The sequence below is a fragment of the Urocitellus parryii genome, chromosome 13 (assembly GCF_045843805.1).
Source record: "Urocitellus parryii isolate mUroPar1 chromosome 13, mUroPar1.hap1, whole genome shotgun sequence".
NCBI lineage: Eukaryota > Metazoa > Chordata > Mammalia > Rodentia > Sciuridae > Urocitellus > Urocitellus parryii.
The window spans coordinates 8,336,864-8,359,985 of NC_135543.1; the positions used below are offsets into that span (position 1 = coordinate 8,336,864).

At 36.8% G+C, this 23,122-nt stretch overlaps 1 protein-coding gene across 1 annotated transcript in view; it reads right to left on the reverse strand.

Moving 5' to 3' along the window:
- Positions 1–6,690: 6,690 nt before the first annotated feature.
- Positions 6,691–23,122, reverse strand: part of Ccdc102b (coiled-coil domain containing 102B) — a 280,080-nt gene continuing 263,648 nt past the window's right edge. Inside the window, exon 8 of the mRNA XM_026388692.2 lies at positions 6,691–6,737. Within this exon, the coding sequence (XP_026244477.2) occupies positions 6,717–6,737 (21 nt within the window). The 3' untranslated portion in view covers positions 6,691–6,716. The remainder of the gene's footprint in view (positions 6,738–23,122) is intronic.

The window sequence follows — 23,122 nt, forward strand, 5'->3', positions numbered from 1 at the left end:
AGTAAGCAACAGTTCCATAAGTGCCCTGTTGTCATATTAATGCATGGCAGGAAAAGTGGAGGAGTGTTAAAGGGGGAAATAATACAGCAAGATTGGAATGTCTGATAGTTTAAAAGGGCTTCCTAATTACAGCACTCTATTAAAATTTACAATAATTTCTAATCTTCCTTTCTTATGAAAAGAATAGAAAGTGAGACACAGCCTAAACACAGCAGAGAGAGATGTGGTCAAGCCGTTGGCTGGGACTGCATACTTAGCGTCTGTGCTGAGCTGAGCCTGCAGAATCTGTCAGGAGGTTGCCAACAGACCTGCTCCTCAGTGGCTCTTGGCCAGGCTTCCATTCCTCACCATGTGGGCCTCCAGCTGCCTGAACATCCTCAGGACATGCAGCTGACCTCTCAAGGAGAGTGACTGGAGAGAATCCAAGATGGAGGCTGTAGTCCTTAAACTCAACGTGCAATGGCAGACCACTATCTCTGTGTGTTCCTTTGGTTTCTGAGACCAATCCCAATACAATGTGTCAATCCTAGGAGATTGTTTGACTTAGGGTCACCCTATAGATTTTACACCATAGGAAATACATTAAGGTCCAAAAGAACACCATCATAGAGTTAAAAAGTAAAGTAGATAAGAAAGAGAATTGAATCAACTGAAAAACTTATCTACATAAGCAACAGGTTTAAGATAAATACTAAATGAATAGGAAAAAAGACAATAATTAGAGATTTGAAAATAATACTTGAGAATTAAAGTCCATATAACACATGCATACTAAATAGTTAGAGAAATGAAATCTAATGAAAATTAGAGGTAAAATCCAAATGTTATGGAAATACTTGCCTTAGATACATGCAATCCAAATATACATTCAAAAATCACCCTAACTGAAACTCTCTCAGAGTAAATAAAAAGAAAGAATGATAGGCAGCTCAGCTAGTACTTTTGTACGTGTTGATTAAGAGAGAAAAAACAGTGTTAGATCTCATAGCATAAAAGTAATAAATTTTGTATGAATTAAACTTTTACATTTTAATAAATAATTTAAATATTAATATAAGTTTGAGAAAACTTATAAACACTATTAAGAAATAAAGAGAAAAAGTATAAAAATCCCCAGTTGAGGATGGGCTTTCTTAACCTGGTAGTATCCATAAAAATCAACAGGACAGGGAATATAGTACTAACTACATAAACCTTCAAAACCTCTGAACGTTAAAACACATATTTTAAAAGGCAAATATCAAATGAAGAAAATATTTACAACATACACAGCAAATATAGACAAAATAAGCTCATATGTTTGAGTAAGGAAAGGAAAAAATACAAGATTAGAATACAAATAGAATATACTGTAGACAATGGGAAAAAAATAAACTAAAGAAATATAAGTGAAAGATGATTTACCTCACTCTCAGTCAAGGTAGTGTGTGTCAGCACTAATATTTCATCTGTGGAAATACAAATATTTAGCAGCTGTTTAGGGAAGAAGTGCTTTCAGATAATAATGCAGCACCTGTAGGGAGCCAGTTCACTAAGTGATTAAGAGTGGTCTCACTGGAGAAAAGAAAATGTTCAAAAACTGATATATGATGGCAGTTGTTACACCAATAAAGTTAATAAAGTTATTGGATTTTACTTCAAAGGGATAGATTTTGTGCTATTTTAAAATAGCTCAATAAATTTGTTAAAAACAAAATTTGCATTAGAATATTTGTTAGTGTGGATTTCTGTCATTTTTTTCCTGTGAGAAAAACATCACAAAAATACAGAGTGTTAGCATTATTTTTATGCATAAGCATCTGCAAACCATATTTTATTTGGTGCTGGCGATTGAACCCATGGACTTGCATATGCTGAGCCTGTGCTCCATCACTGAGCTACACCCCCCCACATCCAACTTCATGTGTAATGGTGTGCTCTCCTATATCTACACTGCATCGAGAGTTGATCAAGTGCTGAGGCTTCAAACATTCTCTAACTATTGATGGCCACTAAATTAATAATAGTACCTCTGACCTTGCTTTTTTCCTTCAGATTCATGTTGGTTTTTAAGCCTCTCTACTACACGTTTATTCCTCATAGTTCATATTGACTTTCGGACTTCCTACTTGAAAATCAAATATGCCTCTTAAATACAGTGTGTCCACATCCAAAGTGAATGTCCATCTGGTCTACCCATTACTTCTGTTGACTAACTTTCCCATCGCAAATGCCATGTCCATCCCTGAAGACACTCAGGACAAACACTTCACAGAGCAAACTCATTTGGTTTCTTTCTCTCACACCACACAGCCAATCACTTGGTTCTAGCTTCTATTTAAAATATCCCCAATCCAATTCCTTCTCAGTCTCCACATTTTCCCTACACTCTCTTCTCCTGCATTATCACGTGACCACCTGACCCGCTTCCCTGCTTCTCCATCAATCCTCCCGCCTCCATTCCCAGGTAGACTGCACTTTCAAAAATATGTAAGGCGGTATTACTGTGCAGCTCAAAGCCTGCCACAGTGGCTCTCCACTCCCTACTGTAATAAAATCAGATTTGGGTTCTATCCTTGCTTTCATCAGTGTTAATTTGGGCAATAATATATCTAGGTTTGACAGAACTATTTTATCCAAAATGTAAGGATTTTAAGCAAGGTTGAGTAGCTAGTATCCTTTCCACCAGATGAAATTTCTAGTGTCCTACAATTCAGGAGCACTGAAACAAAGCAGCAATATAATTTTCTTACCCTGCATATGGAAGAAGAGGAAAGTTCATTATATAAATTCATTCACTTTTGATTCATATGAAGTGTTTTTTTTGTGGTTCTAATAACTTTCCCTAGAAAATGTTGCATGATCAATGATTTATTAAGAAAATGCAAGAATGAAATCAGTACTTCTTAAAGCTACGATAGCCTATGCTTCTCCTTTGTCCTTTAGGGATATTGAGGCTTGGAGGCTAGGACAGTTTCATGGAGGTAAAAATGAGGCACAGAAATGTAAATATAAAAGCAAAGGAGAGAACATTTAATAGACTATCAAATTTGTTTACCTCTTGTGTATTCTAAGGCTCTATTTCTAAGGCAAGAGAATATCAGTCAATGGTAAAAAGTATAATCTATGTTCTTGCCCAATTTCCATTTACTTACTTCTCATCACACATATGCATACACATACACACACATGCACACATCTCTTCATACACATAAGTGCAAAAACATGCAAATTGAAACGGAAAGAATGAAATTTCCTCAACAAGTTTGATTTCATTAGGCAATTTGTGGGGTGGTTCATACAAACCCTCAAAGACTTTCTTTTCTTTCTTTCTTTTTTTCTTCCTTCCTTCCTTTCTTTCTTTCTTTCTTTCTTTCTTTCTTTCTTTCTTTCTTTCTTTCTTTCTTTCTTTCTTTCTTTCTTTCTTTCCTTTTGACTAATAAACTTTAAAATTCTTCAGAACTGTTGTTCAAATTATTGAAGAATAACAATAAAACAAAGATACAACTAAGAAACACTGAATAATTTAAAATTTTCCGTGGTGATTTGGACACTGTCATTTGATTAAGAGATATGATATTTTAAACTAATAATAGATTATGTTTGATTTACATGCCTGATTCTAGGGAGAATTTCTTTTTTGAGCTCATATAAAATTTTTTAAACTTGTGAATTAAATGATGATTTTGCATTCTGTTAATGCCTTTTTGTGTTTTTATATTTTAAAAAGCCATCTCTTTTTTTTTTCCCACTGGTGGTTTTCAGCACATTCTCTGATGTTTCAGTTTTCTAAGACTGGAGAGGTGAGCCTACTTGTTTATTCAGGGTAATATCTGTCTTTTAAAGTTCACTGTATGATAGAATTCTCAGGGCAAAGGGGTCTCTTACACAAAAGTCCTCAGTCTTGTTTTCTTTCATTTTGTTTAATATTAAATTAGATCCGTTTTAAAATCAATAATTAAGAGTCACAGGGAGAGAGCAGGAGAGCCCAGTTTTAGTGCGGTGACAGTACCACAGAATTCATTACTGTCATGCAGGTCGTTTGTTTTCTCTGTGCCTTTGTTTTTATTGCTAAACTTTAAATGGTGAGGAACCAACGATCTCTAAGCTTCTTGTCAGCTATAGAACACAGCAGCCATGGTGCTGAGAGCTGTCAAGCCTTCAAGGCCCTGTGACTTGTGTCTAAGCCCCACCTCTGCTCTGCCCTCACTCATCTCTGGATTCCTGGCCCTTCTCCTTCCTTACTATCCATGTGATCAGGACCAGGGCACCTCAGTAAAGGTGCCTGAAGATAATGAGGATTTCTTTTAGCTGCTCTCAAAAGCACTTCTTGGTATTATAAGAAATAGGGGCAGGTAGTTGATAGGATAATATTAATTTTTAAATGAAAGGATATTTTGAGAAATTCGCATTTTACAAAGAAAAAAAATTTACTCAGCATCAAAAGATGTGATGAAAATCTGCAACATACCATGCTGCAGCACCCACCTCTTCTGAATATGTAACAACTCTAAAATTGCAGTTGTTACATATTCAGAAGAGGTGGGTGCTGCAGCATGGTATAATGCCACCTAGTTATACTGTGTTGGGAATGTAAAGTGACAGTCCACATGTGCATGGCGAAGATTCACTATATAATGAAGTCCAATGTGTTCTCAGCTAAGACTCTGGCCTGCATTCTGTAGTGAATTAGAATAGCTCTGTTTATGGATGGCTATCTCAATTAAGGACTCATTAGGTCTGAGACTGACTCAGAAACAACATATTTCCTGGTTTTAGTTTTTGTGTAGTTGCTATATCTTAAAGGTCATAAAAATTACAAATAAAAATTAGAAATCATTAGAGTAATCCAATCTCTTTCTTTAGTAGACTGGCAAAAGAGGACCCAAAGCATAACTTAATAACTGTCACATATGCCTTCTTCCTGGAGTCTGTCCAAGGGTCCTGACTGTCCAGAGACTTTTCCAGCGCGCACGCGCGCGCACACACACACACACACACACACACACACACAGAGTCATACACACAAATGCAAATGCAAATCTGTATGAGGTAGTCTTTAGGATATTTTTTCCTTGTGTTTTATCTGCTTACATGTAATTTATCTATACTTATTGTTATACTTATCAACCTATCAAATATATATATACATATATATATTGCTTTGCATAAATTAAATATTACATCCCATTTTGTTTACATAATTATATGTTTACTTCTTTTCATCTATAGATTTATTTTAACTGATAAATAAAAATGTAAAAATTGTACATATTAATGGGGTACCATGAAATATTTTGATACATGTATACATTGTAGAATGTTTAAATCAGAGTAAATGCATATATTCACAAACATTTATCATGTCTTTATGGTAAAATTCTTCAAAATCCTTTCTCCTATCTCTTTGCAGTGTACATACACTATCATTCTGTCTGCCCACCCTTTGTGCAGTAGCACACTAGAGTTTCTGGCCACAATCTAATTGTAATTTGCTATCCATTGATCAACCTTTGCACAACCATTTCTCTCCTCACTGCCTGGCCTCTGGTAACCACCATGCTACTCTCCACTTCTATAAGATCCCCTTCTCACACTCCACATGTGAGTGAGGGGCACACAGTACTTGTCTTTCTGTGCTTGCTTTATTTCCCTTAACATAATGATTTTCAATTCTATCCATGTCATTGTGAATGACAAAATTTCATTATTTTTATGGCTGAAGAGTATTCCAAGGTACATTTGTGCTACATTCTGTTATCCATCCATTATTTGATTGACAGTCTATTTCTTGATTCTTGTGAATAGTGATACAGTGAACACAGGAGAGCAGCTCTCTCCTGGACATACGGGCTGCATCTCCTTTGGATATATGCCCAGGAGTAGCAGTGCAGGATCTTATGGAAATTCTATTTTAAAAATTTTCAGAAACCTCCATACTGTTTTCCACAACGACTGCTCATTTATAGTTCCACCAACAGTGCACAAGTGTTTGTTTGTCTTCACATCCTCATCAGCACATTTTGTGTTTAGGTCTTTGTGGTAATAACCATTCTTACTGGTGTGAGAGGACTTCTCTGCAGTTTTGGTTTGTGTCTTCCTGATGGTTAGTGATGCTACACATTTTTCATGTATCTGTTAGTTCTTCCTATACCTTTTTTTTTGAGAAATGTCTATTTAGCTCTGCAGCTTGTTTTAAAATCCAGTTATTGCTTTGTTTTGCTTTTACTATTTTTTTTTGCTACTGAGTTTCCAGAGTTCATTGTGTATTCTGGGTATTCCCCTTGTCACATATATAGTTTACAAATACTTTCTCCCATTCTGTGGGTTGTCTCTTTCTTTGTTCTGTTGATTATTTACTTTGCTATGCAGAAGACTTTAAGTTTGATGAAATCCCAATTGTTTGATTTTTCTTTTGTTTCCTGTACTTTTGGTGTCTTAGCCTGAAATGTGAAGTGACAGTCTACTGTTCCACTGTGCTGAAGCATTTACCCTCTTTTATTCTATGATGTCACAGTTTCAAGGTTCACCATATAAGTCTTTAATCTATTTTGAATTGACTTTGTCTGTCCTTTCTCCAGTGTGTCTTCTTAGTACTTTTGTTGGACATCATTTATCTGTAGATGTGTGGGTTTACTTTCAGGTTCTTCATTCTGTTCCATTCCTCTACCATACTTACTTCTGAACATTTACCTATTTTCTAAAAGATGCTTTCATTTTGCCCCATAGAGGATCCCTTACAGAGACATCTGAGTTACCTGCAAATATAGATTCACAAATTGTAGCTTCAAGATTAATATATAGTCAATGTATATTAACTGTCTAAATGTACATTTATGTTATATGCATACATACATACACAAATGCATTCACCATTGCAAACCAAGTATCAAAAAGAGTTATAAAAAACATTTAGTACATCAAGCCTCTCTACATGTCAGGGTGGATGTTCTTTTATGTAATGCAGACAAGTATCCATAGCATTTGTTTTCATTGGTTTCCACCAGCAGCACTGTAGAGCTGCCTGATAGGTCTTAATGAACTTACTTGGGTTACTTGAATATCACATGTCTTATTCACACAAAGGAAGCCACACACTGAAATATCTGGACTTCAGCAGCGGGGAATGATAACACAACAGTTCATGACCCCAAGCATCCTTTTCATTTTGTCCTATGGAAACTAAGCACAGGGTGCTAAAGATAGCAAAACAAACTTGAAGAAGACTTTGCACAAATCAGGAAACCCATCCCCTGCTATATAAACAGACAGGCAAAATTGTTGAGAATATATTAATTTTCAGAGAAAAGGGCAAAAAATAAAAGTGCAGCCCGTTGGGATTGAAAATGGTAATTTCTGGTATTTCCCTCAAATAGACCATACTCTCTTGTTCTTAAAAAATTCAGAGAGAGAAAAAGACCCAAAAAAGCATCTAGGGCATTTCCTGGCAGGCAGAGAGAGTGAAAGTGAGTTACAGATGTCTATGAAGAGAAGGGTATTTCTGTGAGAGGGTATTTCTGTTCATCTAGGGAAGTGGAAAATTATTATGCAGATGGAAGTCCTGGAATTAATTCTTAATAGCACAAGGTGAGTTTTTCAGCTTTGGTAATACAAAACTAGGTACAATATCATGTGATAGATTTGTATATTGTTTATAGTAATTTTGAATATGCCAAATGCCAATGAAAGTCCTTGAGGTGCTTAATAAAGATAAACACCATAATAAAGGAGGCTTGGTTTTGGTTGTATCAGGTGCTGCTGTTCTCTCTCAATATTGATTTCACCTTCTCCTTTATTAATACTATTCCATTTTATTCCCTTAGTTTTCTACCTGTAACAAAGGCTAGAATTTCTGGAGTACTTTGCTGCTATGTGTGATTTTTGTGACAAAAAAATCTGGCATGTAAGATGCCTGTAGAATTATCAGGTCACTTGCAGGAAGGTGGCTTAGAAAACCAGGGCACATCCTTCCACTTCTAACATTTTTCTCTGTGAAATACACACATGACAAGGAGCTCAGTTGCTAGCAGTCATTAAAGAACGGAAGGTATGGGAACAAGGCGCAGAAATTCAGCTGCCTGCGATTCTGCTGAGAGCATGTCCATTCCGCCCAGACTAGGCTGCTCTTCTGTTGCAGAATTAATTGCAGTTCTTTCTTGTTAAAGAAGTTGCATAATTTTCCCCACCTTCTCTCTCTCTTTTTTTGTCCTGAAGGAAAACCTATCTTTAATTGTGTATCCTCATTGAAAGCACCAAAAAATACCATAAAACTTACTCAGAGGATAATGATTCTCCACACTAACTTCACAGAAGCCTGATGATAATATGACAGCACTTTAAACTTTTATGGAACTTCAGAATTTGGGTTCAGTGCACATATAATATCTTTAAATTTCAAATTCAATCACCTTAAGGAAAATGGTGAATGAATACATATATGAAATCATGTGAAAATTTTACAGATTCTTCTATAGCAAAAAGGGGAATTCAATTCAAATTTGAATAATTACCTCTATAAGATGTTAAATTGATTCTCTGCCTTAGATAAACCCTGGTTGTCACTATTCTTTGTTGAATGTATCAAAAATATGCCTTTTAATTGTCAATATAATTACAATTTCCTAGAGGAACAGTAAATTCAGATCAATTTCCTTAGGTCAACAAATAGAACAAAATACCATTTCTTTACATAACTGATAGAACAAAACAGATGCTTGAATTGTGTGATAAAATGTAGATGCTGTGATATTTATGTGTACAAATTAAACATGAGCTGGGCACAGTTGCACAGACCTGTGATCCCAACTATTTGGGAGGCAGAGACAGGAGAATCACAAGGTAGAGGCCAACCTGAGTAACTTAAAGACACCCTATCTTAAAATTAAAAAAAAAGTAAATAGGGTTAGGGATATATCTCATTGGTAGAGTGCCCCTGGATTCAATCTTCCGTACTACAAAAATAAATAAATATGATCATGGAGCATCGGATATAATGTAAGATAAATAGACTTGATACATTTGGTGGAGCAATTTCAGTAGTTCCTTATGTACAAATTGCCTGCTTCATTAGAGAAATATTTTATATTTTGCTTGGCATTTGCTTGAATTTCATGAGAGAGAGAGAGAGAGAGAGAGAGAGAGAGAGAGAGAGACTGACTGACTTCTGGATTTGATTTATTTTAAATCTTCTTATATCATAGCACATTTGCAATCATGATTTAAAATTGTTTTCTAATTCCTAGAACAGACAGGTTCCTACAAGAGGTGTCCAGTACTGTAAGTGCAAATTTACATTTAAATTAACTCTAAAGGTAAACACCCTATCACCACTGAGGTTATTATTATTATTATTTGTACTAAAAACTCTTTATCTCATTTAGTTACCATGGTTTCTGTGCTATTAGAAGAGCATTGCCCTGAGTCAATTACTCATTCTAATAAAATGTGACTGTTTATTCAATTATAAATATTACATAGAAAATTGTGGCTTATCAGCAAAATGTTAGCTTTCCCTCTTGAAATTAATTTCAAAATTGATTTGTCTTAATGACAGATAGCTGGATTATTTTCATTAGTTTTATTGTAATTTCCATTCTGATATTAGATTAACTTTTTTATCCTTCCATAATCCCACATTCATACTACATAGCACACATACACAAAATTCATCTTTATTATTTTATTGGGCAATTATGTTTGCTGGTTGTACTCAAGTAAGCTTCCCAGGAAAACCAATGATAAGTTAATAGGCACAGAATTTGTTTTGCGGTCCTTCTAACTGATGCTAATTTTTTCCTTTTTTTGTCAAGTAAAAATCTGGGTTCCTTTTTATTCAAAAAACTATTTCTGGCGATTCCTGTGACTACTAATACATATCTACATTTAGGAAAAATGGTTTGTACATAGAATTAAATACTGATTTTCCAAACCCATGAAGCATAATAAAGAAAACAAGAAAAACCCACAAATAGACAATCTACCTGAAGTTGTATTTTTATTCAGCTTTTTAAGCAACTCTTATTGTAGTATAGTTTACATACCATAAATTCTTCCATTTTAAGAGTGCAAGGAATGCATATTTAGTAAATGGTAAAGTGATGCACTCGTTACCAAGGGTAGTTTCACCCACCACCTCAAAAAGAGAGAATCCACGAGGGAGTGGAGGAGCCAGGTGTCAGAAAACCTGCTTAACATAAAGTGCCGTTCTGAAGAGCAGGGATGGTCTTAACTGCCCAGTCCCTGCATCTGGATAACTTGAAATCTGATTCCAATTAGTGGTGTCAAGACTTTTCCTTAAGCAGACCTCAGGGATCCAGTCCCATTTAAAAACACAAACCTAAAACCTAAAACTTAAATAGTGACACCATGTTTTTAAATCCATAATCAGTAGTTGCTTGCTCAAATTCACCTAGACCATGCAGATTCTGCTTCCTTGTGACAGTGTGAGGCCTCAGAGTTTGCATCTAACAAGTTCCTGTGGGATAACTGTGGGGCTGCTATTTATGTAGCTTTCTTAAAAATCTCTCAGATCCCAAAGTAGAATAAATTTACACAGAAATAATATGAAAATACTAATTTTCCATGTGTTTAATATTCAAATTCATATTTCCTAAAGATGAATTAAGTTTTATATAAGACAAAAAAAGTCGTAAAACATCCAACACTGGCATAATTTAATTGCGACAGTGATTTTAGTAGAGGGTTGGTGGGTGTCCTTAATGAACAGTTATTATTCTGGTTTCAGGTTTTAGTGAGACTGTGGATACTGATAAATTAAATAGCTTTCATGCACTTTTATTTAAATATAGCAGAGAGGATCACATGTACGTGGTGCAACTCTAAGCAACATTTAAATAATGTAGATCTTCAAGAACTTAAACTGATGAGCAGATGCCTTCAACTCTAGGTATTAAAAAGCTGAAATCACAAAACTTTAACAACTCTGCTTTGCTCAAGTTTTCTGCTTGTCACTTATCCTTTTCTTAGTAAAGAAAGCAAAAGTAAATTAACACTTCTTTTCTAAATTTGAATTTATGGTCTTTTGTAATTGTGTGATGGATTATTTTGGAGGGCCTACTGGATATGGAACCCCGGGGTGCTTAACCACTGAGCCGCATCCCCAGCACTTTATTTATTTTTAATTTTGAGACAGAGTCTCCAGTTAAGAAAATCTCACAATTGCTGAGGCTGGCTTTGAACTTGTGAGCCTCCTGACTCAGCCTCCTGAGTAGCTGAGATTACAGGTATGTACCACCACGCCCAACTCTATCATGGATTATTTATACACCCCATATTAACATTGTTTCTGAAGCATAAATTGAATAAATATGTAAGAAAATTAAATATTATACTGTAATTAGCCTCCTTCCTTAATTGTGCATGCACATCTTTTGGTTAATTCTTAAACATTATAAATGTAATCATGTTTGATTGAATGTGATTCAAAATCAAATAGGAAGATAGATAAATGCCATCATGGTGAGACTGAGCAGAGGAATCTCCAAAGATCAGAGAATTACAAGTAGAGGCATCTACAGGAAAACAAAACAAAACAGAGCTGCTTTTATGGAGACTGAGTCACAGATAAAATCCTAAGAAGCAAGACTGGGCATCAGATGAGAGTGGCAAAGGAAGCTTTGGCAGGGGAGCCGGGATGTTTGTCTGAACACAAAGTTTTTCCTAATAACAACTATAAAAGATTGAATATTTTCAAGCATAAAATTATTGATGACCTTGAAAGTCAGAGCAAAGAAAGAAAGAAAAAACAATATGTTTATCAGCTGAACTTGGCCAAGCAGGTGTTCATGATTAAATGTGTGCTTATGGGAATCATAACACAGTTTGTACACCAAGAAAAACTACCATGAAAATGCTTTTTTTTTTTAAAAAAAAAAAAGCTGGAAATAGATAATTATATAAAAGATAAAAAATAGTGAACTTTATACATTTCTTTCAGTGTATATAAGAAACCTCTTCCACACCTCTATATGAAAGCACAACCAAGAACACATCGCATTTCTTACGATTCCAACTGTTGAGTACAGAGAGCTCTGTATATGGAGACTGTCCTTGTGTTTCCAAATGTTGGAAAGTCATTTCTACCTGTTGATTTATAAGGATGACATTTTTACAGGCTTTCTACATTTTACCAGGATTTAATACTGAACTAAAAGCAGAAATAAATGCTGAAAATAAGGGGGCCGTTCTTGGTGGCTTGTGCCTTGATAACTATTATGGGATCCTCTGCAGTGTCATTCAGTGATATGATGGAGAAGCAGTCAACTTTTAGAAATGTTGTTACGACCCCATGAAAGGAACAGACGGCAAGTCCTCTGAATTCCTACTGAAGCTTCTCAAGGTTGACAATGACTGCTCAGTCTCAGGTTCCAAGGTGAACAATAATCTAATTATCTGAAATGCTTTCCCACTGCAGTTGGAGGAGAAGGTGCAACAGGACAGGGCAACTTCATTGTTAGTACCAGCTGCAGACGCAAATGAAACCAAACAACGCTAATTAAAACTGAGAAAAAGTACAGCAATGCTAAAAAGAAGGATAGTGTATTAACCCCTGAAACAGTCTCTCCCTGAGATAAAGGTGGCCAAGGAATGGAAGATAAAGCAATACTTCTATGAGAACTGAGATTAAGCAATAGACCACAATGGGAAACATCTCCCAAGAAAAAGTTACACTCGATACCGAAGAAATTTTGAGGATTCTAAAATGATTAAAACCAATTGAAATTAGAATAATTTAAGCATTCTGTGATATCATCAGAAGCCATTGTAAGTATCATGGGGAGGAGAGCCTTCACAGGAAGCATTCACAGTTATCTGAGATCTTCAAACATTGGTAGAATTTCTCAGTGTTCATCTTCTCTGGAACTGTGTACCTTCAAATCATCTGTAGACACTGGTCCTGCCACAAGATTAAGAATCACTGCTACAGTATAGAGCGACTGCATGTGTAGCAATGACAATGATCGTAAAGCTTTAGAGGCATGGATAATGTCATACATCCCATTTCTCACCAAGGACCTGCGGCCAATGTAGTCCCTAAGCATTTCAGAGCCAAGCCTGGGGCTGACGATCACACAGCTTAACTGCAAATGCAGGACCACAGAAACTCTGATTTCCATGCTATCATGTGATGGGAAATACAGATGCTCCTTGAATATTGATGGGGTTACCACCCAATAAATCAACTTAACTTCGAAAACCTCATGTAATGAATGCATTTAGGTACCCCAACCTACCAAACAGAGCATCCTAGTTTAGCAGCCCAGCGCACTGTGGAGTGTGGGTTAACTCTGGCTGGCGCAGCCTACTGGGAGCTGGGGCTTGCTGCCTAGGAGCTGTATCACCAGAGGATCCAGCTGCATGTTGCTAATCTGGGAAAAGATCAAAATTAAAAATTTAATCAAAATTCAAAGTCCAGTTTTTATTGAATGCATATAACTTTCACGCTACAGTAAAATTGAAAAATGGTGTGTTGAACTGTTATAAATCACTCACTGGGCCACACTAATAAACTAGTGGATATTTTGGTCTTCACACACAAGTGAAGCAAACTGGCACAGCCACTCTACACACATTAAGAAAAGGAGGACACGATGCTTGTCATTATGTATAATATTACATGCATTTGAAGATTAGCAGTAGGAAAAAAGGGGGAATTATTATCTCTACATAACCAAGGCAGAGATTCTCTATGCGAAGTAATGAGCTCTGAACACTGAACAATTCCTGCAATATTCTTATGGCATAGAGATTCCATCAAAACATTACTTTATATGAGAATTTGTTCTTTTCTAAACACAATAGAACCAAAAGGAATATTTCGAACTTTTTTTTTCTTTTTTTTTTTTGGTGAAAGGTGCTATATAAACAAGAAGATGAAAGCAATGTTATTTTTACCTTTTATAGTAGGAAAGCACATAAAAGCAAACACACTTATGTTAGATATTGAGACCCTAAAAAAATAACAAGCAAAACAGACCTAAAATATTTACTGGTACACATCATGGGATGAATACCCTCTTTATCAAGAAATAGTTCAGAGTCAGAATGCACTGAGGTTGTACTATAGCCCTTGCAGTAACTGAATCACCCTGCACATCTCATACCTGCAGCCATAAGGCTGCAAACTAAAAAGAAACTGTAAATTTCTGCTCTTGTTTTCAGTTAAAAACATTTCAAGATTAGAAAAGAGTGACCATCGCCAATCACACTATGAGTTCAGTCCATGGAATGGATAATGATAAAGTCAATCAAGTGTAATCTCACCATGAAAATTAAAACAAACTTGGTGTTTGTCCTCCATTCTGGGGCCATGCCTGTGGCATGAGTGCAGAAGCCCCTAAATTCATCGAGTGGGCTGTATCTCATCCCCAAATAATCTCCTCTCTGCTCAGGTTCCTTTATTGACATCTGATTGCTAGTGATATTCATATATTACATTTCTAATAATAAAATCTTTACATATGCAAGCATTCTCCAAATACAACTTGTTCTACACCCTATATCTGTGCCCAGCTGCATCTGTAGCCACACAAACGTGTACTTCTGTGTCCATAGCTACCCACACATGCACACATCCTGCTCTTGTGAAGTGGGCAAACTCCTCTCCATCTGGATTCCTCCCTCCCTGTCTCCAGACTCTCTCTCACTTCAACAGCAATGGAGCTCTGGGCATTTCAAGGCCTGTCTTCTCCATCTAAGTTTCAGAAACTAGCCATCACCCATGTGGGGACCTGTGACAGTCCTTTGGGTGAAAGCAGCTCAAATCCCTGCTTTGAGCTCTCTCTCCCTTGACTGAGCCTGCCACTGCTGTCTGACTGAGGCTATAAGCTCGCCCTGTGTGATATATTATCAGTGCATCTGCCTGAACCCCTGAGAGGAACTGATGCTCCCAGGAAAGGCTTCCCTGGACTCAAGTCAGCCCCACACGTGGGAAAGCTAGGGGGGGGGGCTGCTGTCACTGGGTCTGCCAAAGCAGTCAGGGTAGAGGATCTGCTCGGCAGAGCAGTAGAAATACCCCTCCATTGTCAGGGTACACGCCAAGCAGGGAGAAGGCAGGGGAGTCACCACCACACTCTCCTCTACCCCCTGCTGTACTGATGCTCCCTTTGGTCACCGAGCAATGATGGGGCGAGAGTGGCACGATCCCTAGAGGTCAGCGTCACAGCCAGCCAGCAAGGCAGAGAAGGGCGGAAGAGTGATGTGGAGGCTGACAGGGGACGATCAGCACAATCACCCACCAAGAGTCCCCAGATGTTGGACGGCAGTGTGATGGCATCAAGGAATGCCAGTCAAAAACTTTTAAAAATATGAACTCCCAATTTGTAGTAGCAGTAGCGTCCAGGAGCCTAAATGTTTTAATTGCTCCCTAAGTGAATATCCCAAAGCCTGGTTTGGAACCTCCTCACCTTGTAGGGGAGCTCCACCACCTTTGATGGAACATGAGGAAAGCAGCCGTGGCCTTGCTCTGCAATCTCATGTCCAAACCTTCACCTTGACCCCAGCAGTCCTGTCATGCAGGACCTGCCACTTCCTTTACCTGCCTTCAGTCTTGACCCAGGCTCCCCTCTCTGGAGGCTGCCTTACTTCTCGCTCCCAGCCTCCAGATCCTGTCCTTGATCTCGTCTGCACTGCTCTGGGCCCAGGAGATGCATGCCTGTGAAAAGCATCAGCATCTTTCGTTTCTGAATGTGTTTGGTCTGAGTGATGTAAACATTCTCGTCTCCCCTGGCCACACTCCCCCACGGACTCCACTCCACTGGGAGCTGTACTCTGCCCTTCAGCTGTGTGCTTTCTCACTCTGCACTCTGATTCCTTGTTCATCTCCATAACAAGTGATAGATTCTCGAAAGGTAGCACCTATCCCACATTACTCATGTTATATCTTGTAACTGTCACTGTACTCAGCATGTCATACAGCTGGGTCCTGCTGATTGTGGCACTGGATGGAGCACAAGATAGGAGAGCTCCTTGAAGAGCTGGTGGGCTCCTCAAATCAGCTGAGGAATGATAAATCAGCATAAAACTGCAATTTATGGTATTGGATGCATTTTCTCTTTCCCTTCTGCCTATCTCAAGGCTAAATGAAAGGTAAGAGTGATTTGGAAGGGCTTGAGCTGTCTGGTTGTCTTTTGGAGTCAAGAAATATTACATGAGCTGACTTTTCCTTTTAAATACTGAAACTCAAATAAGAGATGTTCCATCATAGGGAAAAGCGTATGCCACGGTGAATTAGAAACCAAAGCTACGCATACAGAAATGAGAATGATAGATATTAATTTTTCTAGTTCTGCTCACCAAGCCTTCCTTTAGCTTTAATGTCAGCAAAGCAAGCTCAGCAAGCATTTGTCATGTATTATTTACGTCACTTTTCATACCTTTCCATATGCATCGATCTTCTGAAATCTTCAGTGGTATTTGTCAAAAGTAGAAAAAAGCAACATGTCAACTTCTTACTATGCCAACATGTTCACATTCTACTTGACAAACCAGTTGTGTTTGTCCCTGTACTTCAGGAGACAAGTTCTTGTTATCTCTTTGAATTCTTGAAATAATTAGTTTTGGTACTTGGATGGATGAAAAATACAACAAAATCATGTCCTACAAAATTTGAAACCTGGCTGTGGTGGGCAGAATTTTAAGTTGGACTCTGGGACTTCAATACCTTTGGATGCAGATATAATTAAATTAAAAATCATTATCTTTGAATTAATTACAAGAGAGAATTTCCAGGTGTGCCTGACCTAATCACAGGAGCCTTTTAAAACAGTTTTCTCTGGTTGGTGGCAGGTCAGAGACCAGTGGCATGAGAATTATTCTACCCAACATTACCGACTGAAGATGAAGGAGTTCAAGTGTAAAACCAAAACAAAACAAAACCCTCCGGACTTAGGTCCTAAAACCCCAGGAATTGAATCCTGTCAGTAGTAATAATGAACTGCAAAGAAGATTGTCCCCTGGTCTCCATGATTCTGCCCTGCTGGACCTTTGATTCCAGTCTTGAGATACCCTGAGCTGAGAACCAAGGCAGCTGTACCTTCTGCCTTACAGAAGAGGGAGTTTAAAATCTGAATATTATTTCTTTAAATAATTTTAGTTATAGATGGACAAAAAAACCTTTGTTTTCTCTATTTTGATGTGGTGCTAAGGATCCAACCCAGTGCCTCATATGTGTGAGGCAAATGGCACTACCACTGAGTCACAACACCAGCCCTAAATCTGAATAAAATTTTAAGCTGATAAACTTGTGGTAATTTGTTACATAGCCACAAACTTCTTATATATATATATATATATATATATATATATACACACACACACACACACACACATACCAGTCAATTATGTAAGAAATAAATATGGCACAATGTTAATAACTATTATTAAATGCTTTCTATGTCTCAAGGAGAAGGATAAGCACTTTGTTGCTCATTCCCAACATAATCTTCACAATGATTTTGTGAATCAGATATCTGAACAATTGAAATTATCAGACAGACTCAAATGTGTGTATGAGGGAAAAATCTATTAGCATAAACATTCAACACAAAAATAATACTATAAGAAAGAAAATATTAGATAGCAAAGTGTATGGATTGTACATAGATTAAAAATAAATGTGTCATATATTTTTTAATGCTGTGGGACAACTCAGAGTATTGACTAAAAAGGACTCAGAAGAATGTTTTTACATTTCCTGAAAATAAATTACTGTTATAAGAGATACTCTAGTACATATGTCATTTTTGACACTAATCTTAAACTACTCTTAAACTGTGTTGAATAAACACTAGATCACAACAGAGGTAGCAACTTCTACGGGTGAGAACTGCTATTTTTGTTGTTGTTGTTCTCTTGAAGCATCACAATTATACTAAATCTTTTTCTCCCAGTCATGAACCTACAATTACCTAGATCAAATATATTTACCCAGATTTCTAGGAGCCAATAGAAATTTTAAATTAAAAAAAAAGTCTCAGAGGTTTTGCTAACTTAAAATATAGATTAATAAAGTAAATTTCATATGTTTTTGTATTTCATTATGTTAAAAGTTAAAAATCATTTGAGCCAGAATTTCTTGATGGGGTGGCAAACATCACAAAAACTATGTTATGGTTATATAAGCTAAATTTGCTTCAGGGAAGACGTCCATAAGAATTATCATCAATTTTGCATCTTTTTAAATTTTGTCCTCAAGATAGAATAATTTTTATAACCAAATCACATTTGATTATGCAAGGAGGGATTTTTTTTTAGTTCTAAAGCATAACAGAGTTACGTGAGAAAATTTTGATTTAATATTAGGAATATTTAAAATCATAGTCAAACGTGTGTACGTATGGCATCACAATGCAAAGTGGCATTTTGGGTTTGGTAAAACAAATAATGTGGAGACTTTGAAGAACTGAGGAAGGTGTATGTTGCTACTTGGGGATATATGGAAACAAAAATAAGTATAAACAATTGAAATATTACAACATTGTTCCCTTCCCCTATACATATCATTTTATTACAAAAACAATTTAACAAGAATTCATAAAATTCATCTCAAGGTAGAAAAACAGTTCTTATTACATTCAGTATGTTTTGTTGGCCAAAAATAATTCTTGTCATATTAAGTGTTAAAATAATATTGCTTAAGTTATAATTAAAATTTGATCGATGTGGTTTAATTTAATAAAAATGTAAACATTATACATGTTGTAACAAACCACTAACCTTTAGAAGACCGAGCATCTCTTTTCATAAGAAAAAATATGAAACTATCTTTTTAAAAGAGAAACAACATCCTCAACATTTTAATTATTGTGGCTTTTGCATAAATTACTAAAAAAGAAAATAAAAACTTGGGGAAAATAACCCCCAAATCATTAATTACATTTTCAGTCATATGCACCCTTATTTGTGATATTTTGTGAACTCCTCCTTGCTTCATCTCTTTAACTTATTTTTATGAGATAGAAGATATAGTCATGCACCACATGACCACCTTTCCATCAATGAGATTCCAGGTATGCCTTGGAGGTCTCTTAAGAACATGCCACTCAGTGACATGGCAGCCGTCTTAGTTTGAGTAAGTACCTTCCCAGTTGTGTGCCCAGCAAAATCGAAGGGTGTGCTTCTCAGAACCCACTGCCATCATTGAGTGATGCATGACTGTAATTTTTTTTTTTTTTTTTTGGTACTGGGGATTGAATTCAGAGGCACACAACTACTGAGCCAGATCACCAGCCGTGACTGTATTTAAATACAAAGAAAGAAATAAGAATCCTTCCTATAATCCTCACTTGTTTATTCCTATTATATGCAAATATATGGTGATTTTTACAGCAAGATAATGGTTTTGTTCAGTTAGGTCTCTGGAAATCATTATTCTCTGGGTTGAGACGTTGCACAGTCTTGGACAAGGAGACAGAGGTTGGCCATGTGGAAAGTACGGCATTGGCTTTGGCCTTTGGTCCTTGGGCCTTCATCCTTGGCCAGCAGCTTCTGTCAGGGGGATCCCCGCTGCCCAGCAGGTGGACAAGCTGTCAGATCCCACTGCTCTCACTCCCACCCCAATCCCAGCTTGGGGGGCTCCAAGACGCACCAGCCTATCACCTAAAAGCAACCAAGGGGGGAACCTGCTTCACTTACCTATTTACTTCCTGCCTTTCCATTCTTCATTCTTTTCCCCCTTCTTTTCCCTTCCTTCCTATCGTCTGGGTCTCTCACTTGCCTCTTTCTTCTAGGGAAGCTGGAGACTTTCAGAGTGATGTTGGGCAGCCCTGCTCCACCTCTATCACTGTCATCAGCCTTCACTTGCTGGCCCAGAGACGTTGTCAGAACACCCCGCCGCGGTTTCCAATGCCAAGAATCTATGGTGAGGCGGGGGAAGTCACAGTCCTCACCAGCCAAAGTAGCCCAGACGTCCATGCAGCCAGGGAGGGACCATACTTTGGAAACCACTGTCTGAAATGGGTATGTATGTGTGTGTGAAATATATGAAACATTTAGAAGTGAAGCTTTAGAAATTCGAAACTCTCTTCATGTCATGTATTCTTCCACCCTCTTTACATTTATGAACTCACTCAGTCCTCTCAACAATGATGTTGGGAACTAATACTATCCCTACTTTACCTTAGAGCAATTGAGTCACAGAAAGAGTAACCGAATACCTAAGGTAACAAAGTCAGTTTGCGGCCTGGAAGCCTGTCTTCAGAGAAGCTCGGTGACCCAACTCTACTCTAAACCATGCAAGCCTACCATCTCCACAATCCTTGACGGGAAATGCTAATCTGTGAAGCAAATTAGAATTCTTATAATAGTTCATAGAGGAAAACTTGAAAATCTTACCATTATATATGATATTAGAAAACAAAAAGATTTCAGCAGATCATTAAATAAGGTATGTAGTTCCTGTAACAAGCAAGTAAAATTTTAAGGTACTTTCAATATTAAGAACTTTGCATTTTAATTGTAATACATTTTCACATATTAATCTAGGTTTTCTGATACCATAAATAACTATGATTACAATATAAACTCTAATCATAGTTAGAATAGCTCTATTGTCAATCAGTTTGGGGAAGTCATTTTCTTTAACATTATTATTTTTATTACTGCTATTATTTCATTATGCAATTACTGAGTTGAAATCATTTTTCATGTCTACTAAATTATCATAATGAAGTGTCCTGTTCAAATTGCTATAAAATTTTTGAAATTTTATCACCATTATTAGAAGCTGTTTGTGTACAAGAATGTTGAGTAGGTAGTTATACCACAGCCCAATGTGAAAATGACAATACTTACTTCTTATAACCCAAACAATTGAATGGATGGTTTCTTTATTCTCTCAAATACTGCTTTTCTATGTACTCACAAAGATAGTATTTACAAATATCCTGTGTATAACCTAAACTAAACAACTCAGGTCCGTGGTATTCTGTGCATACTTTTATCACATTTTACCGAAAGTTTAATTCTACATATTTGCTTGTTCCACCAGAATGTATATGCTAAAAGAATAAAAATGTTCCACATTTTTTTCACTATTTAGTTCCTAGTAACTAGAAAAACTACTTGGTCTACAGTAGCCTCTCAATAAACATTTATCAAAATGAGGAATGAATATATTATGGTTCTCTGATAATCTCAATACTTTCTTTAAATTAAGTGTTCAATAATTTCTTTTTTTCTTTTTTCAACTGACTCCAACATTGATATCCAATTTTCAGGGCCCCAGGTTAATTACGAAATTGTGAACAACATATCAAAGTACATTCAATTGTTTGTTAATTTAATTAATAGTTAATTTATATTTTCTGGGATTTTTTGCTGCATATAATGTGTTTTATTCACATGCTCTCTAGTTGGGAGCATAGAATTGATATAGAATGGTACTCATGTATGTTTGGCAAACTATTAAAAGGTATTAAAACAATGATAACATTTGGATTTAAACATTAGGTGGTAAACATAAGGAATACAAGATGATCACACACACTTTACTGCATTTGTTAAAAGTTGGATTTACTGCTCATTTCTTGCTCTATGTATTTTAAACAATGTGTCAGTGGCCAAATTATGAGTCTAAGCCAAGTGAAAACTGCAGCAGAAAGGCCATTCTGCAGAAATAACAGTATTTTAACTTCCTCTTCTGTGGGTGAGATGCCTTCCCCATTTAGATAAGAGATGATAAAGAAAATTGTATTGTAATTTTAATATTTCCTTTGTCACTTTGAATAAATTCCATTAATGCCAGGGCTTTTACAGAGTTGTCCTATGTGGACAGAGAATATAGCCAGGTTATTAACCAAATGTAATTGCCTGATGATAACAAACCCTTTGAGTCTCTATTTGGTGCTTATTTAACTTAAAAAAGGCTATCAATGAGGACACCACATTTAAAGCAAGTGGGAAGACTATGTGTGGACACTTCCAACAAAAAGGCAACACTTTAGTAAAACAGCATATATCAGTTTTAGAAAACCAAGCTCCTACTTTATTATTGTTTAAAAAGGGAAAAGTTAGTATAATTTTTTTGTCGCTCAATGTTAAACGCATGAGGTTTTAATATGTCCAAGCCTCAAATTGCTATGTATTATACTGTCATTCAGTCATTGTTCCCCTCAGTTTAGTGCATCTGTTCAGACAATTCACATGGTGCTTGTAGAATATATGTCTGTATGTTTGTGTGTTTATATATATATATATATTACTAGTAGTGAAACATGTTAATCAAAACTCTGAAATAAGAAAATATTGCTCATTGATATTATAAGTTTAACATTTAATTTTGTGGTGCTGAATCCAAAGTATTTTGACTCAAAAGCTATGTGTGTTGGTCAGCTTTACATTACCATAGCAAAGTAACTGAGATAATTAACCTGTAAAGAGAAAGGTTTATTTTGGCTCACAGTCTTAGAGGTTCCAGTCCATGATCAAGTCGGGCTGTTGCTTTGGGGCACATCATGGTGAGGATATGTGATGGAGCGAAACTCCCCAACTCATGGCGAGGAGGCAAAAGAGAGAATGAAGGGCCAGGGTCCCACACCCTCTTCTCATGTATGAATTCAGTGACTTAAGGACCATTCACTAGGTCTCACCTCCTAAGGTTCACCACTTTCCACCACCACCTTGGGGATTAAGCCTGCTAAGATTTTCTTGTGTGAGGGGAAGCCTTCCACACATAGCAGACACAAATTTATACAGTCATTTGATCTGGCTAAGCATGAGCTTCCTCCTCTATAAGAGTGTGTGGAAAGGTATATTAGGGTAGAAGTTCTCATGTAACCCCCTCAAGATGGTTCCTGTACTTTGGACCTTTAATACCATCAGCCTCATGGGCTGGCACTAATGAACCCAATTATGCATGTGGTAGAGACTCTGTGCTTCTGGGGGTCTGCAGGGGACAGGTTGTGATCTTTCTCTCACTTGTGCACCCTCCTTTGTTTTCATACCTCTCTTCTCAGCCAGCATCCTCCTACCAAGGAGGAGCAACGTGGTCTTGTGTTCAAGCTCCCAGGGTCTTTCTGCAGCCTTCTCACACATGGCCTGACTCGTGAATTAACTCATAAATTGCTTTTCTGGGAGAGATGCAGCAAGTAATCATTCAATAGTCCATGTCATTCAGTAACAAAGA